An 18,114-nucleotide genomic window follows, 5' to 3' on the forward strand; every position below is an offset into this window, starting at 1 on the left:
CCGTGTAACAAAATAGTTTATTTCTCTATTCCATATTTGACATGGAATAAAGAAATGAAACTTCCTGGTTTTGGAAAGTAAAGTCAGTTTTAGAACTGTATGTATTCACCATTACTCAGAGGTTTACAGAGCAACAGATGGTTGCGACAGATGTGGTGGTGCACAGTCTTGCCAGGATTCCCCACCATTGTGCTGGGGATTTACCACTTGGATCCTGTGCCAGGTTTGACATGGCATTAGGTCGAAGTCTACATTCTTTTCAATTTAGTTCTCAGACTGGGGAATAGGGAAAGTAAGTTAATATATTTAATTATATTACTTTAGTTTAACAATTCAGGATGCTTCAGTGTTTTAATAAGCATTGAATGAACTTTATTTCTGAAAAAGAATTAATAATTATATATGTATTTTTAAATATTTGCCCCAATTTTATAAGCACTTCACCTATCTTTAACAGTAGATATTTAAAAACTGTTTAAAAAACATTGCCAATTGACACAAAAAGCTGGAGTGGGTCAGACAGCATCTCTGGAGAAAAGGAATAGGTGACAATTCAGGTTGAGACCCTTCTTCAGATTGAAGAGTCAGGGGAAAGGGAAACGAGAGATATAGAAGGTGGTATCAACTTCTATATCTCTTCTATTTCCCTTTCCCCTGGCTCAGTTTGAAGAAGGATCTCGACCCTATTACCTAAACATTACCTCTTCCTATTCTCCAGAGATGCTGCTGGACCTGCTGAGTTGCTCCAGCGTTTTGCGTCTATCTTGGGTTTAAACCAGTATCTGCAGTTCCTTCCTACGTAAAAACATTGCAGATGTGATACAAGGCAAATTTCCATTGCCGGCTCTGCCTTCTGCCAAAACATACTGAGTGAGCAACTCAGCACAATACTGCCTGAATCCTACGCTGCGTTAAGAGAGAAATTATGTTTTACGTCATAAACTTTCATCAGATGCTATCTGATCTGCTGAGCATTTTGAGCATTTTCAGTTCTGCATCTGCATTGGCAGATCAATACTTAATTAATCAAGATTTGTGTCTACCATCCTCACCTACTATTTTTCCAGTCCTGCCTACTCTAAAGATGAAATATTGAGGAGAGGTCAGGATAACCTCCACACCAGTAAACAGAAAATAACTCTGCTCTATACAAAAAGCTCTTGGGTAATTAGTTAGCATTTAACGAAGAACTCCACTGTAAAAAAAACTGGCAGGGACACTTGTCAGCTAAGGTGCATGCGTCAGGGCTGGGATCCCTGGATGGATTTATGGGAGGAAGTATAGGGACAGGTGTTACATCCCTTGCGGTTGCCTGGCAAAGTACCTAAGGAGGGGATGGTTTGGGTGGGAAGTAATGAGTGAACCAAGGAGTTGTGGAGAGAGTGGACTCAAACGAAGGTGGAAAGGGGTGTGGATGAGAAGATCAAACAGACTTTGGTCCAAACGCACACTAGCACCTCATCCCCAAATCTATCTCCTGCAGCCGTGCAGAACTCCTTAATTTTATTAACTTTGACATCAACTTCCGCCCTGCCCTCAAATTCACTTAGACTGACATCTCTCTCCCTTTTCCTGATCTTTCTGTCTTCATCACAGGGGACAGACTAGCGACTGATGGCTACTCAAAACACCAACTCCCACAGTTATCTGGACTACCACCTCCCGCCCTACCACTTGCAAAGACACTATCCGCTAATCTCAATTTCTCTGTCTCCACCGCATCTGCTCCTGAAATGAGGCTTTCCATTCTCGGCCATCCCAGTTGTCCTCTTCCTTCAGTAAACATGATTTACATGCTGTTGTAGATGGATCCTTCACCCTCATCTCCTCTGTGTCCCATAGTTCTGCTCTCCCTCCCCCAGATGGAACAAAGATACAGTTCCCCTGGTCCTCACCTTTCACCCCACCAGCCTCAGCAACCAACACATCATTCTCCAATATTGCCGTCACCTCCAGCTTGATCCCACCACTGGTCACATGTTCCCATCTACACCCCTTTCCACCTTTTGCAGAGTTCACTCCCTCTGCAACTCATCCCTTCCCATTCAAACAACCCCTCCCCTGGCATTTTCCCTTGCAACCAATTAGGAGCAGACAAGGACATTCGATCCAATTTGTGATTCCAGCTACCAAGACAGATGTGTACAGCAATTCGTTGTTCCCCCACACAATTAAAGCATGGAATAATCTCCACCCTACTATAGTTACCCAACCAGATGCAACTAAATTTAAGGTAGCTCTTTCTTCCCAATAACCCTTTCTGGCTTAAGTCCTCCCTCCACCACCTCCAGTTTAAATTCCATTTGGAATATTTTGGAGGACCAAGAAACCAAGAACAAAAACCAAGGACCCCACGAGATGTAATATCTGCCCCTATACCTCCTCCCTCAAAGCCATCCATGGATCCCAGTAATCCTACCAGATAAAGACATAAGTTCACATGCGCCTCCTCTAATCTCATCTACTGCATCCGGTGTTTCTGATGTGGCCTCTTTTGCATCTGCAACACACAAGCATAGATTTGGCAACTGTTTTGCCGAACACTTGTGCCAAGGCCTGCTGGAACTCTTGGTTGTTAACCGTTCCAGCATCAGCCAGGTGACATTTTGTGTCACCTATTCCTTTTCTCCAGAGATGCTGCCTGACCTGCTACATGATTCCAGCATTTTGTGTCTCTCTTTGGTATAAAGATACATCTGGTTATATGGTTATATGTCATATCTGCAGTTCCTTCCAATCCATGCTGACCTTACTGTCTGGGCGGAAGAACAGCGCCTCATATTCCATCTGGGTAGCTTGCAACCCATCGGTATGAACAATGAATTCTCCAATGTTAGGTAACTTACCAAATTTCCTCCCCATCTTTCCCCCTCCTACCCCCCCCCCCCCCCCTCTCTTCCCTATGATCCACCTGGATTCACACCTATTTCTTCCACACTCCTCCCCTTTTAACTACATTTCTTCCTCTGTTTTCACTATCCTAGTCTCACACCATTAGTCTTTTCATCTCTGAAACTCGCCTCACCTGCCAGGCTTTCTCCTGCCCCATCTCTCTTCCAGCTCTCTCAACCCCCCCCCCCCCCCCCCCCCCCCCCCCCCACTACCATAATCAGTCTGAAGAAGGATCCCAACCCAAAATGTTCCCTCTCCACATTCGCCATGGATGCTGCTTGACCTGCTGAGTTACTCGAGCACTTTGTGTCATATTTTGGTTTAAGAACCCGTTCTTGAACTTGGATGTAATCGTTCCCAAGTTCCTGCACCTTCTTACATTTGGCAGCAACAAGAAGAGAGCTCTTTGTGGTTCTTGGACAATGTTAGCTGCCTTCATGATGCAGCGGTTTCTGCAGATCTTTTCAATGACGTGAAAGTCAGTACCCGTGATTGATTGGGCAACACCCACCATTTTCTGCAGCTTCCTTAATTCTTGGGCGTTCGAATTTCTGTCCTTCATCTTTTCCTTCCTAAAGTCAACAATCAGCTCCTTAGTGTTATTTCAGAGAGAGAAGGATTGTTCTGGCCTCTGATCATTCAACCAAATGATCTATCTCCCTCTTGAACTCATCATTACCCGTTATTCGTCCAACGATGGTGGTATTGGCTGCAAAATTAAAGTAGTTGTGGGAGATGTGTCTGGCTAGACAGTCATGGGTATAGAGAATGGAGCAGGAACTGAGCCTTCAACCCGAGGTACCCGTGTGCTGATACTCAGCGAGGAGGAGCTGTTGTTGCCAATCCCTATTGATCGAGGTCTGCTGATGAGGAAATCAATCCAGTTGCATTGGGAGGAGCGGAAAACCTCCCTGAATTTGAAGATGGGTTTTGTAGGAAAAATGGCATTGATCATCTGTAGTCAATAGAACTGTGAGTTCCTGTTGTCTCATTGGTCAAGTGTAGAGTGGAGAGCCAACGAGATTGTATCCAAGAAGGAGTGTTTAAGAAGGAACTGCAGATGCTGGAAAATCAAAGGTACACAAAAACGCTGGAGAAACTCAGCGGGTGCAGCAGCATCTATGGAGCGAAGGAAATAGTCAACATTTCGGGCCGAAATTGAAGAAGGGTTTCAGCCCGAAACGTTGCCCATTTCCTTTGCTCCATAGATGCTGCTGCACCTGCTGAGTTTCTCCAGAATGTATCCATTGTTGATCTGATGCGGCAGCAGACAAATTGACTACCTCAATGCTAAGGCAGGAGTTCAAAAAGCGCTGGATTAACTCAGCGCATCAGGCAGCATCTCCAGAGAACATGGATAGGTGACATTTCGGGATTGAATAAAGGGCTTGACCTATCCATGTTCTCTGGATGTTTCGGGTCAAAATCCTTCTTCAGTCTGAAGAAGGGTCTCGACCAAATATTTCACCTATGCATGTTCTCCAGAGATGCTGCCTGGCCTGCTGAGTTACTCCGATGCTTTATATCCTTTTGTGTATTAACCAGCAGTTCTTTGTTTCTACATTGAGGAAGGATTCATAACTCACCCCTCAAAATATTCCACCACAATGGACTTGAGTGCCACCCTGCTCTTCTTGGGTACTGGTATGTGGTAATATCCAATATTATAACAAGAATTTTATCAAAATCTCAAAACTACTATGTCATCATAATACAAATCAATGACCAGATTTTATGAAAGATAGAGAATAAAAATTGGTTTGTGCACTTATATATTGTGCAAGTTGTTGGTAGTACTGTGGGGAAATGCCAAGAACTGTGTTTACAGAAAGTTAAAACTCATGAAAGACGGTCGTTGAGCAATATTAGAATTCAGATGTCTTACCCCATATTTACACTGTCGTGATGTAGTACCGTACTGGAAGCGACATTGTTCATCAGCATCATACACCTGTCCTGGTGCTATTGTTGGGTAAAGGAAATCACGCTTCGGTGGCTCATTATCCAGGCAAGTTCCACGCCCAGAACTGTTAGAAAATGAACAGAATTACATTGAATGACCTGTTCTAAAATAAATCAAAATATACGTTTATGCAAAATGATATATAGGTTTACACAAGGCCGATAAATCCCCAGGGCCAGATAGGCTGCATCCCAGAGTACTTAAGGAAGTAGATCCAGAAATAGTGGATGCATTAGTAATAATCTTTCAAAACTCCTTAGATTCTGGAGTAGTTCCTGAGGATTGGCGGCTAGCAAACGTAACCCCACTTTTTAAGAAGGAAGGGAGAGAGAAAACGGGGAATTACAGACCAGTTAGTTTAACATCGGTAGTGGGGAAACTGCTAGAGTCAGTTATTAAAGATGGGATAGCAGCACATTTGGAAAGTGGTGAAATCATTGGACAAAGTCAGCATGGATTTACAAAAGGTAAATCATGTCTGACGAATCTTATAGAATTTTTCGAGGATGTAACTAGTAGTTTGGATAGGGGAGAACCAGTGGATGTGGTGTATCTGGACTTCCAGAAGGCTTTCGACAAGGTCCCACATACGAGATTAGTATACAAACTTAAAGCACACGGCATTGGGGGTTCAGTATTGATGTGGATAAAGAACTGGCAGGCAAACAGGAAGCAAAGAGTAGGAGTAAACCTTTTCCTACCTTGGTCCTTTTCCCAATGGCAGGCAGTGACTAGTGGGGTACCGCAAGGCTCAGTGCTGGGACCCCAGCTATTTACAATATATATTAATGATCTGGATGAGGGAATTGAAGGCAATATCTCCAAGTTTGCTGATGATACTAAGCTGGGGGGCAGTGTTAGCTGTGAGGAGGATGCTAGGAGACTGCAAGGCGACTTGGATAGGCTGGGTAAGTGGGCACATGTTTGGCAGATGCAGTATAATGTGGATAAATGTGAGGTTATCCATTTTGGTGGCAAAAACAGGAAAGCAGACTATTATATAAATGGTGGCCGACTAGGAAAAGGGGAGATGCAGCGAGACCTGGGTGTCATGGTACACCAGTCATTGAAAGTAGGCATGCAGGTGCAGCAGGCAGTGAAGAAAGCGAATGGTATGTTAGCTTTCATAGCAAAAGGATTTGAGTATAGGAGCAGGGAGGTTCTACTGCAGTTGTACAGGGTCTTGGTGAGACCACAACTGGAGTATTGCGTACAGTTTTGGTCTCCAAATCTGAGGAAGGACATTATTGCCATAGAGGGAGTTCAGAGAAGGTTCACCAGACTGAATCCTGGGATGTCAGGACTGTCTTATGAAGAAAGACTGGATAGACTTGGTTTATACTCTCTAGAATTTAGGAGATTGAGAGGGGATCGTATAGAAACTTACAAAATTCTTAAGGGGTTGGACAGGGTAGATGCAGGAAGATTGCTCCCGATGTTGGGGAAGTCCAGGACAAGGGGTCACAGCTTAAGGATAAGGGGGAAATCCTTTAAAACCAAGATGAGAAGAACTTTTTTCACACAGAGAGTGGTGAATCTCTGGAACACTCTGCCACAGAGGGTAGTCGAGGCCTCTTCATTGGCTATATTTAAGAGGGAGTTAGATGTGGCCCTTGTGGCTAAGGGGATCAGAGGGTATGGAGAGAAGGCAGGTACGGGATACTGAGTTGGATGATCAGCCATGATCATATTGAATGGTGGTGCAGGCTCGAAGGGCCGAATGGCCTACTCCTGCACCTAATTTCTATGTTTCTATGTACTTTTAAGGTTATTTATTTTTATCATCTCAATTTACTGTTATCTTTATAAAACACGGTATTTCCATGCACAAGAACTAATTTCAAGATATATTATTAAACTTAGGTCATTAATTTGCATCGGTGAAATCTAAAATTGGGCATAATATCAAATTAGGAAAAAAACTGATGGTATTGAAACAGAAACTACATAACTATAAAAGGTTATGTATAAAATACCTGACAGTGAATTTAAGACTGCAATCTAACCACATAGTTCATAATAAACCATTACTCTCTCCTACACTTTATAGAAAGATCTGGAAGCTAAACTAGATTATAGGTTATTCACTCAGTCCATTATTCCAACTGTCACATGAAATTGATTCATTTCCTTTTAAACATAAATAATATTATTTCCATTTAGCCAATAACCATTATCATGTTACACTTCAATGTTTATTTCTTTTATCAGTTCATTAAGACTCTTAATGAAATCAAGTTATGCCAACATTTTTTTAAATTATGATTCTCCATTACGTTATGATGATGGTACTGAATTTCATTAATTTATGTGGATTGGAAATAATATACCACAGAAGACCATCCACTAACGTCCACATAATCTCCAGACGTGATAGATAGGGGCAGAAATTGCACCCAAACCAAGAAACATGTGAAACAATTTTCCAGTCTATATAGAACATAATCTTAATTTGACCAAAAAGGTTCCTTTATTTGTTTTCAATCAAAACATACCTACATCTGGTTGTATGATTAAAAGTGAGACTAAAGGTAAAACACACAGCTGCACAATGAAAAACTAAACCATTCAGGCAGACTTTATACAGATTTACACTCAACAGTTCCTGAGCAACATCCCCCAACTCCCCACACACAATGTAACAGGTATGCCTAATGTTACCAAAGGTCACAACTCTACCAAAGATCTATTCATGGAAAGCTACAAGTGAAGCAACCCCTTCAGTGCAAAAAGATAATTTACATTGTAAATGGATGGCTATAAATAAGCAGGAGATTGTCTAGTTTCTAGGTGTTAAAGTTGTGTGCTTTAACTATGACGTTTCTTGTATTTAAACCCGAATTAGGAGAGAATTTGGATAGAAAATTGGTGTGAGATTTTTCTGGGTTTAGCCGGCAGCAGTTTGAGCCTGTGGAAGTTTCACAGAAGGTTTGTGGCCAGAACTCTATGGTATGGTTGTAGCAACCACGTCTTGAAATTGATTTGTGTATCCTGATGCCTGAAGTCCCGAGCTGCAGTTAGAAATAACCAGCAATAATCCAACTCGGTCTGATATGCTGATGCTTGTGACCAAGTCATTCTACATCTGGGAGGTTGCACCAGCAGGTGATGCTGGGCTTCAGAAGGGAACACACCGACTCTGGAGGCATCGGAAAGCAAGGCGAAGTGAAGACATTCTCCATCCACATGGGGGCAAGAAGATATCAAAGCGTACTGTCCAGTGATGACGGAAGGAGACTGCAGTGGAGGTCAGCGCCAGGAGTCTAGTTGTGAGGAACTAAACTCAGCACAGGAAGTTTAACGACCTTACACATTTGACCACGATCAGTGATTCACATTCCTTACCTATGCAGCACTAACTTCACGCATTGTCACATGATATACACCCACCTAATAATCTTGAGCAACCAGTCACAGAAATAACTGACATTACCAAGCTGAGCAATACCAGAACCCTTATCCAAATTTACCCTTCAACTTACATTTAAAATGCATTTAGATGGGTACATGCATAGGATTGGTTTAGAGGGATATGTGTCTAATGTAGGCAGATAGGAATAGTGTAGATGGGACATCTTGATTGTCAAGATGGGCCAAAGGGCCTGTTTCCGTGTTATATGACTATGACTTAGAACTTCTAGCCAACTTGTTCCTGGAGAGCCATCGTTTATAGATGCTTTCTCAAATCCGACAGCTGCATGATGTACAGACCATTGGCTGAGCTGGTGACAGTCATTATTAGATCAAGCAATGAGATAGATTATTCCATCTTGCCATGGAATAGTCCTACCAGCACTTATGGCAGGAGAGATTTCTTGGCCTCCCATAAATACGTATATAAGAATGCAGGTAAGGTGATTTTTTGTGGGGAAGGGGGCAAAATAGGAAGGACTCGCTTCCACAAAAATGTCTCTCTTAGATCTCGGGAGGTTGTGAAATGAAAGGAAATGGAACAAATGAGGAAGTATTAGCTTAAAGCATAGGTACCTTATATCATCTCTTTATCTCCTGTGGCTTTGGCTATTATTATTGTTCAATGGTCTATTTTATTATGACAATGGCAACTCGCATAATTGTAAGATCTCTTTCCTCTGGGTTTGACCTTGTCAACCTGCTGATGGTATTTGCAACTGTGCATCACTTTTAAAGCCATAGAGTCCTAGAGTGTGGAAACAGGCCCTTTGGCCCAACCTGCCCATACAGGTCAACATGTACCATCTACAAGTCAAGAATGTTTTATTGTCATACTGTATTGTTATATTCCCGACAGCAGAATGAATAACAACTTACACGCAGGCTGGCTGGATCACAAGAGAGATTTATTACTCAACATCCCCAACTTATATACAACACCAACTCATTAGCATATACATGAAAATGCATGAATACATTACATGTATGTCCCAATGAAATTCTTACTGGTCCCACCAGCATGTGTTTGGCCCATATCCCTCTAAACCTATCCTATCCATGTAACTGTGTAAATGTTTCTTAAACATTGCGATAGAACCTGCCTCAACTACCTCCTCCCACAACTACTGCTTTCTACATGTGTTAACATCAAAGTGCCAACTCCAATGAGTCTATCCTGCCACTGGGAACGAATGTACCCAAGAGTGCAGTGAATGGGTCTGACACATTGTTTGTAAAGCATAATTATTTGAGCATGACTGTATCAAGGTGATAGTTGATTGACCAATGAGGTAGCTGTCTAAATTTAGACTTAAGATGCCTGATGTTATGGACCCCAGACTCTTTCAGTTTCAAGGCATCAGGTCAAAAGTGGGATTGGGAATTCCTTCTGATTACTATCCTTTTGTTTAGCTTAGAGATACAGTGCAGAAACAGGCCATTCGGCCCACTAAGTCTGCGCCGACCAGTGATCCCCGCACATTACACACACTAGGGACATTTTTTACAATTACCAAGCCAATTAACCTACAAACTTGTACGTCTTTGGAGTGTGGGAGGAAACCGAATGTCTCGGAGAAAACCCACGCAGTCATAGGGAGAACGTAGAAACTCCGTACAGACAAGCACCCGTAGTCGGGTTCGAAACCTGGTTCTCTGGTGCTGCAAGCACTGTAAGGCAGCAACTCTACCGCTGCGCCACCTTTAGCCTCCCTCAGGTGCTGGAGCAGTGCACCTCTGTGTTCAAAACATTTGGAAGAAACACAGAAAGTAGCAGGAACACAAATAGCGTTTCAATTGCCATGAACGCATTTTTTTTGTCACATTACCATTGGCAATACTCACTAATTAACAGAGGATTTAGCTGTTTCCTGGTCTTCAGTGGATAATGAGCAAACCAACAGAAGAGATAAATCTACTTAAACTCACCCTCATTGCAAACCTGTCAGAGTCAGATATAAAAAGATTGGAAGAAACTCCATCTTCACACTGATAATATTCTGCATTAAGTTGTGTGGGTCTGTAATTGCTCAAACTGGGATACGTGTTAGTTAACAATGGCAGAAATATACACAATCTGCTTGCGTACCAATGCGTAAATTGGATTCCTCTAGTACAGGTGCACAACCTTTTATCCGAAAGCCTTGGGACCAGACACTTGTCGGATTTCGGACATTTTCGGATTTCCGAATGGAAGATTTTTAGCGTAGATTAGGTAGGTAGCGCGGGCGGCTTGAAAAGTCTGGAGCGACTGCCTCCTCCCCGGAGACCGGGGAATCATTGTAAATCATTGCATAAATGTTAGTCAGTTAGTTTGGAGGGATTTTATGTGGTGGTGGTGGGGTGGGTGGGTGAAGGGGGAAACTTTAATTCTTAGTCCCCTACCTGGTCGGCGACTCCCAACATCGCGGAGCTGGGGGCTCCGTCCGGCCGCGGGCGGCGCCGGTTGTAGCTCCGACCCCGGCAACTCTACCCCTGGCTGCGAGGCGCTCCAAATCCAGCGCCGCCCGCGGTCGGACGCCCGCAGCCCCAGCTCCGCGAATGTTGGGAGAAGGCGGCCTCCGCGCCCTGGAGCTTACCGCACAGCGACCCGGTAAGGCATTGCCCGCTTCCCGCTGGTATCCCAGCGCTGCGACGCCGCCGACTCCCAACATTTGCTGAGCTGGGGTGGGGGGCGTCCGGCCGCGGGCGGCGCTGGATTTGGAGCGCCTCGCAGCCAGGGGTAGAGTTGCCGGGGTCGGAGCTACAACCGGCGCCGCCCGCAGCCCCAGCTGGGAGTTGGCGGCCACAGCGCTGCGGAGCTTACTGCACGGCGACCCGGTAAGGCATTGACCGCTCCCCGTCTCTCCGACCAGGTAGGGGACTAAGAATTAAAGTTTACCCCTTCAACCCCCCCTTCACATAAAAGCCTTCCAAACTAACTGACTAACATTTAAGCAATGATTTACAGATGCGTAAGTGTCTCCCCGGTCTCTGGGGAGGAGGCAGCCGCTACAGTAGTACAGACCTGGGTTGACCAAAGATTCTATAGCAAAGCTATAGGATCTTTGGGGTTGACCGTGGGTCGTTTTGGGTCACGTTTGGCGCCAAACACGAGCTTTGGTGTGCAGACGACATCCTGGAAAAAATGGCCGAGTTTTTCGGTTTCCGGAACACCGGATAAAAGGTTGTGCACCTGTACCGTTTATCAAAGCATGTACCAAAGAGTTGAATTTCACAGGCAAATGTGAGAATGACTACTTATCGCAAGAGTTCGCAAGTGTGGTGTTTTGGCTTAAACCATTTTAAGCCTATGCATTAACAGCTTGGCGTCAATCAAAGGTTTAGAAAAAGGGATGTTTTATTGATGGTGCAACATGGTTCCAACCTATTGAAAACTATGCAACAAATGAAGCAGTCCATGCCTGCATGCAACGAGACAGAGAAACATTAATCTTTGAGATGCTGCCTGACCTGCAGAGTTACTCCAATGTTTGACATTGTGGCGGCTCCCAAGGGTCGTGCCATCATACTGTCGAACCCCTCGGCACGGGAGTGGTTCAGTCCGGAGGCGGCCCTTAGCCAGAGGGTTCAAAGGCAGGGGTTTGGGTGCCATCTTTCTCTTGTTTGGTCTTCCCTACAACCGGGAGGAACATAATAAAGGGTGCCTCTCAAAACACTGGACTTCGTGCTTCCTTTTGAGACCCACGCACTACATTGGTGACCCCCGACGCTCCATTGGCGTCATGATGGAGAGAAGAGAAAGCCCTACCTCCTCCCAGGCTGGCCCGGCCCTGTCTCTGGACGCGGTCTCAGTGAAACTGCCCAACTTCTGGACCACCCGGCCGCTCATCTGGTTCCAGCAGGCGGAGGCCCAGTTCAACCTGCGGGGCATCACGGTCGATGCCACCCGCTTCTATTACCTGGTGGGGGCCCTCGACCAGGACACGGTTGAAGAGGTCACGGACTTCCTCGCAGCCCCCCCGGACACTGGTAAATATCTCGGCCTCAAGGAGCTCCTGCTCCAGATTTATGGACTAAGCAGGATGGAGCGGGCAGGTAGGATCCTGCATATGGAGGGCCTAGGCGACCGACAGCCATCTAGCCTCCTAAAGGAGATGGTGGCTCTACTGGATGGGCACACGCCGTGCCTGTTGTTCGAGTACACCTACCTGCATCTGCTGCCGGCCTACAACCGTCTGCAGCTCACAGACGCCTCGTTTGCCGACCTCAGGGCCCTCGGGAGGCGCGCCCTGATGATGTCAGCGCGCTGGCTGTCAGCAGAGACGGGGTCCCCCTGAGGCCGACGCGCCCTGATCCGTACGATCGCCCCCCAGCGGCAGTGAGGGGGTACTGCACCTGCAGTCCAGCGCCAGCAAGCTGCAGGCACCACCAGCGGGAGCAGGCAAGCTCCAAGTAACACCAACGTGAGGCGCTGGTGCTATTTCCATCAGCACTGGGGTGCCGCAGCATGACAATGCTGCCAGCCGTGCACGTTCCCGAGAAACGCCTGGGCCGGCCAAATTCACCGCCTTTTCGCCTGGGATCGGCGCTCCGGGACCCGCTTCCTCGTGGATACTGGAGCGGAGCTCAGCGTCCTGCCCCCTTCGATGGCCGATATTTGTTCCGGTAAGCGGGGGCCCGTCCCCACCGCGGCGAATGGCAGCCCCATCCGGACATATGGAGTGTGCATGGTTCCGATCGTGTTCGGCTCCTGCCATTTCTCGCGGCGGTTCACCATTGCCGACGTCTCCCAACCATTGCTCGGGGCCGATTTCCTCCGGGCGCATTCCCTCATGGTGGACGTCAGGCGTCAGCGTTTGGTCAACGCCGCTACGATGGAGCCGATCACATTGCGTTTGTATCAACCGGTGGGACGGCCCCTGGTGCCCGTGGACTCCCACTTCGCACGGATCTTGGCCGCGTTCCCAGACATTCTGACCCCACAGTTTCGATCATCGACCCCCAGCCACGGAGTGGTACATTTTATCCAGACTACCGGCCCACCACTCCATGCACGAGCACGCCGACTGCTGCTGGATAAACTGCGTCTGGCACGGCGGGAATTCCGCACAATGGAGACCATGGGGATCGTCCGCCGTTCGAGCAGCCCTTGGGCGTCCCCACTCCACATGGTCCCTAAGTCGAGCGGGGGCTGGCGACCTTGCGGGGATTACTGATGGCTGAACGCCGCAACAACAGCGGATCGATACCCCGTACCCCACATCCAGGACTTCACGGCCCATTTGGCTGGGGCCACAATATTTTCAAAAGTGGATCTGGTACGGGGTTATAACCAGATCCCGGTTCATCCGGATGACGTACCCAAGACGGCGATCATCACACCATTCGGACTTTATGAGTTCACGCGGATGCCGTTCGGCCTCAAGAACGCTGCGCAGGCCTTTCAACGCCTAATGGACGGGGTTTGTCGTGACCTCAATTTCGTGTTCGTGTACCTGGATGACATCTGGGTGGCCAGCCGCTCGCAGGAGCACTGCGCCCACCTTCGGCAGCTCTGTCAGTGGCTTAGCGAGCATGGTTTGGCCATCAACCTCGACAAGCGCCGTTTTGGTGTAACCGAGATTGACTTCCTCGGCCACCGCGTGACTGCGCAAGGCGCGGTTCCCCTGCCTGACAGGGTCGACGCCATCCGTCGGTTTCCCCGCCCACGCACGGTGCGTGGCCTGCAGGTGTTTGTCGGCATGGTGGCATTTTACCATCGTTTCGTGCCATCCACGGCCCACATCATGCGGCCTCTGTATCGGCTTCTGGCGGGTGGGCAGAACAAGAACGTTGAATGGACCCACGAGGCGGAGGCAGCTTTCGACGGCGCGAAGGAGGCCCTTGCTCGGGCCGTGCTGCTGGTGCACCCGCGGGAAGATGCCCCGACTGCTCTCACGGTGGACGCCTCGGAGTCGGCGATTGGTGCTGTGCTGGAGCAACTGACGGGCGGAGGTTGGCGGCCCCTGGCCTTCTTCAACCGGCACCTCAACCGTGCGCAGACAAAATACAGCGCGTTCGATCGTGAGCTCCTGGCTCTGTACCTGGCTGTGCGCCATTTTCGCTACTTCTTGGAGGGCCGCCCGTTCACCGCCTACACGGACCACAAGCCGCTCACTTTCGCCCGGGCGAAGGTTTCCGACCCCTGGTCTGCACGACAGCAGCAGCAATTGGCCTACATTTCGGAGTATACAACATCTATCTGCTACATCGAGGGGAAAGAGAACCGGGTGGCCGACGCATTGTCCCGCCCCGCTATCAACGCCGTGTTCGAGGTGGCGCCCGGAATAGACTATTCTGCTCTGGCAGAGGCACAGCTCACGGACGATGAGGTGCCCGCCTACCGGACTGCCATCTCCAGCCTCCGCCTTGAGGATGTCCCTCTCGGTCCTGGGGGTGTGACAATCCGGTGCGATGTGTCGTCCGGTCAGCTGCGCCCCATCGTCCCTGCCACCTGGCGCCGGAGGGTGTTCAAGGTGATCCACAGACTGGCTCACCCATCAATCCGGGCGACAACGGCACTAGTGGCCGCTCGTTTCATGTGGCACGGTCTGCACAAGCAGGTTGGCCATTGGGCTCGCACCTGCATTCCGTGCCAGATGGCAAAAATCCAGCGCCATGTCCGTGCGCCTCTCCAGGAGTTTGGTCTTCCTCACCGGCGATTCGACCATCTCCACGTAGACATTGTAGGGCCTCTCCCGCCGTCCCGGGGCATCACCCACCTTTTGACCATGGTGGACCGCTTCACGCGGTGGCCGGAGGCCATTCCGCTGGCCGATACTTCAATGGCAACGTGTGCTCGTGCGTTGTCTGCGCACTGGATTGCTCGCTTCGGGGTGCCGGCGCACATCTCCTCAGACCGGGGGCCACAGTTCACCTCCGAGCTGTGGTCAGCCATGGCTCGCTTGCTGGGGGTGCGGCTACACCACACCACGGCTTACCACCCGCAAGCTAACGGTCTGGTGGAGAGGTTCCACCGGCAGCTGTAGGCGGCATTGAAGGCACGACTATCCGGCCCGGACTGGATGGACGAGTTGCCGTGGGTCATGCTGGGCATCCGGACTGCTCCCAAAGAGGACTTGGCCTCATCATCGGCGGAGCTCGTGTACGGGTCGACACTCACAGTGCCCGGGGAGTTCGTGCCGTCGGCGCCGGGGCAGCAGGGAACGCCCTCATCCACCCTAAAGCGCCTTCACGAGCGAGTTGGCAGGCTCGCACCCGTCCCGACATCCCGCCATGGGACATTTCGCCCACACGTGCCAATGGCCCTCACGGACTGCCCATACGTCTTCCTGCGCCGTGATGCCCACCGGACGCCACTCCAGAGGCCGTACGAGGGCCCGTTCTAGGTGCTGGAACACGGGCAGTCGACTTTTGTCCTGGACATGGGGGGCCGGCCGGAGGCCGTGTCGATTGACCGTTTGAAGCCGGCACACCTGGACATTGACCAGCCGGTGCTGGTTGCCCAACCTCGGCCTCGAGGGCGCCCCCCTTCACGGCTCCCTCCGCCTGTCACTCCACCTGTCCTCCCGCCAGTCCCTCGACCTGTCCCTCCGCCTACGCCCCCGCGCAAGCGGCTAACTTCCGCACGCGGGCCGGCCGGGTCGTGCGCCCGCCGGTGCGTTTCGTGCCTCTGGTTCTTGGGGGCGGGGGGGGGGTCCTGTGGCGGCTCCCAAGGGTCGTGCCATCATACTGTCGAACCCCTCGGCACGGGAGTGGTTCAGTCCGGAGGCGGCCCTTAGCCAGAGGGTTTAAAGGCAGGGGTTTGGGTGCCATCTTTCTCTTGTTTGGTCTTCCCTACAACCGGGAGGAACATAATAAAAGGTGCCTCTCAAAACACTGGAATTCGTGCTTCCTTTTGAGACCCACGCACTACAACATAACTTTACAATGAAAGCAAGTATCCCATGTGCGTATTTCACCAGCTTCCAGCATTGAAGAAATTCCTTCCACCAAAAATGTATCAGCAGAGAAATGTTGCTGCAGGCCTCTGATTGCCTATAGCAGCACTAAATATTTGGTCTGAAAAACAGAAACAATTGCTGGCAGAATCTAATGGGGTCTAACCCTGAATGTACAATGTGGAAAGTTCATTGGCTGGCACAAACAAACTGGACAGACAAAATCCACTGCTGAAATGTTCTTGTCACAAATGTTCCAATTAGATAATTAGGCTCTAAATCAATTTATGAATCTATGTGCTTACAGCCTTATTGTCTGGAGATTTAAGCTCTGTCCCAGCTACTTTATATTGGCAGAGCTATCTTTTCATTTAAATAATTAACTTCAGTATTTAGATTATTTTAGCATCGCATTTTGTGTTAAAAAAAACATCAATCTGATCACCAGGATAGGTTTTGGGCCAATGATCTGTTTTGGAAGAAAACATTAAATATTGCCCCTGTCTTAAGGGAATGCACACAGCTGGATTGCTGCTTTATTAAGGACAGCTCTCAAGATTTCTGTCAATTTTTCCACTTAGGGGAATAAAAAAAAGACATTGAGTCTGTGGACAAGTGTTAAAGGCAGATCTGAGTATTCCTCAGAATGTCACTTCATACCGGGTGAAAATTAAAGTCAGTGATTACCCCCCACTTTGTTTCCAATGTGCATAAAACCCCCATAGGAGCAGTAAGCTATTATTTATACAAGGCGGTATATCAGTTCCACATGTCAGCAATACAGAACAAGCTGTTATAACTCATCCCTGCACAGGCTCCCACCGGCTGATAATGGAAACCAACATTTTGGAGCCAAAACCATTTAGCTGGTTTTATGCTCTGTCGCGATCAAAACCAATGTGAGGCTGAGCGTCAGAACATCCAGCATTATTTTTACGTGCATTACTGTCGATAATTAATTAGAATTTTTTTTTTTTTATAATTACAAAAACCATTTATACTCTACAAAATTTGTAACACAAAATAAAATATGGAATATTTTGTGTCTATCTTCTGTGTAAACCTGCATCGGCAGTTCCTTGCTACGCATTTTGGCTGCTTCACTGCAAAATCTCCACAAAATATAGAATGTTGATCTATTTATTATGCTTTGAACACATCCCATGATCATCGCCAAGACTCACAATCAAAAGTTGGTTAATTAATTGGTTCAAGGCTTTGTTCAAACCTGATAACGTGCAATGGATAAATCAACAACAATATAAGCAAAACATCTCAGATTCCATTGGACATATTTGTACAATGTGGTAATAAATAAACAACATTTTTAAAATATTCATATTTCTCTCCTTAACTGACAAGCTAAACTAACAGGATAAATAAAGACTAAACGAAGAAAAACTTTTTCAGCTGGTTTTCTTTCTTATAAATATCGGTTACTCTAAATGGATCAACAAATGTCAAAAATCACGTATATATCCATTTTATTCAGCTAAACTAAACCTTTCAGTAAGCTTCAAATCCAATTATATCAATTAACTCTATGTTTTTTTGGGGAATAATAGTGGCTACCTTCTTTATAAATCTGATAATCTAATGTTCTGTGCTACTAGGCACTTACTCCAAAAAGCTGGTGATATAATCTCTGCTGCATGTAGACCAGGAGAATGGATTGGTGTTGGCAGTAATGTGAGCTGCCATGAGCTTTGCTGCTTCATGACCCTTCGTCCCACAGGAGTTTCCAATTCCATCATGGTTCATGCCGAAACTATAAAGAAAGAAATATTGTGTTAGCTTAATGTGGACAGCTATCCAACATGCCACCCTCTCATAATCAAAGCATCAGGCTCAGTAGCAAAAGGCTTTCAGACCGCTTTACGTTTTGAGATTTGACTCTGCTTGATTTCTGTGTGTTGATGTACATTTATTCTCAAAACATTTTCAATTCCCATCTGCCTTCATACT

The 18,114-nt window shown here is 47.5% G+C and overlaps 1 protein-coding gene across 4 annotated transcripts in view; it reads right to left on the bottom strand.

Moving 5' to 3' along the window:
• adamts6 (ADAM metallopeptidase with thrombospondin type 1 motif, 6) overlaps nt 1–18,114 on the bottom strand; it is a 281,109-nt gene that overhangs the window by 110,735 nt on the left and 152,260 nt on the right. For all 4 annotated transcript variants that reach the window (XM_055635078.1, XM_055635071.1, XM_055635051.1 and 1 more), the window contains 2 exons: nt 17,771–17,917; nt 4,778–4,919 (listed from right to left, as the gene is read on the bottom strand). In XM_055635078.1, the coding sequence (XP_055491053.1) occupies nt 4,778–4,919; nt 17,771–17,917 (289 nt within the window). The remainder of the gene's footprint in view (nt 1–4,777; nt 4,920–17,770; nt 17,918–18,114) is intronic.

Source organism: Leucoraja erinacea, chromosome 1, assembly GCF_028641065.1.
Source record: "Leucoraja erinacea ecotype New England chromosome 1, Leri_hhj_1, whole genome shotgun sequence".
Lineage (NCBI taxonomy): Eukaryota > Metazoa > Chordata > Chondrichthyes > Rajiformes > Rajidae > Leucoraja > Leucoraja erinaceus.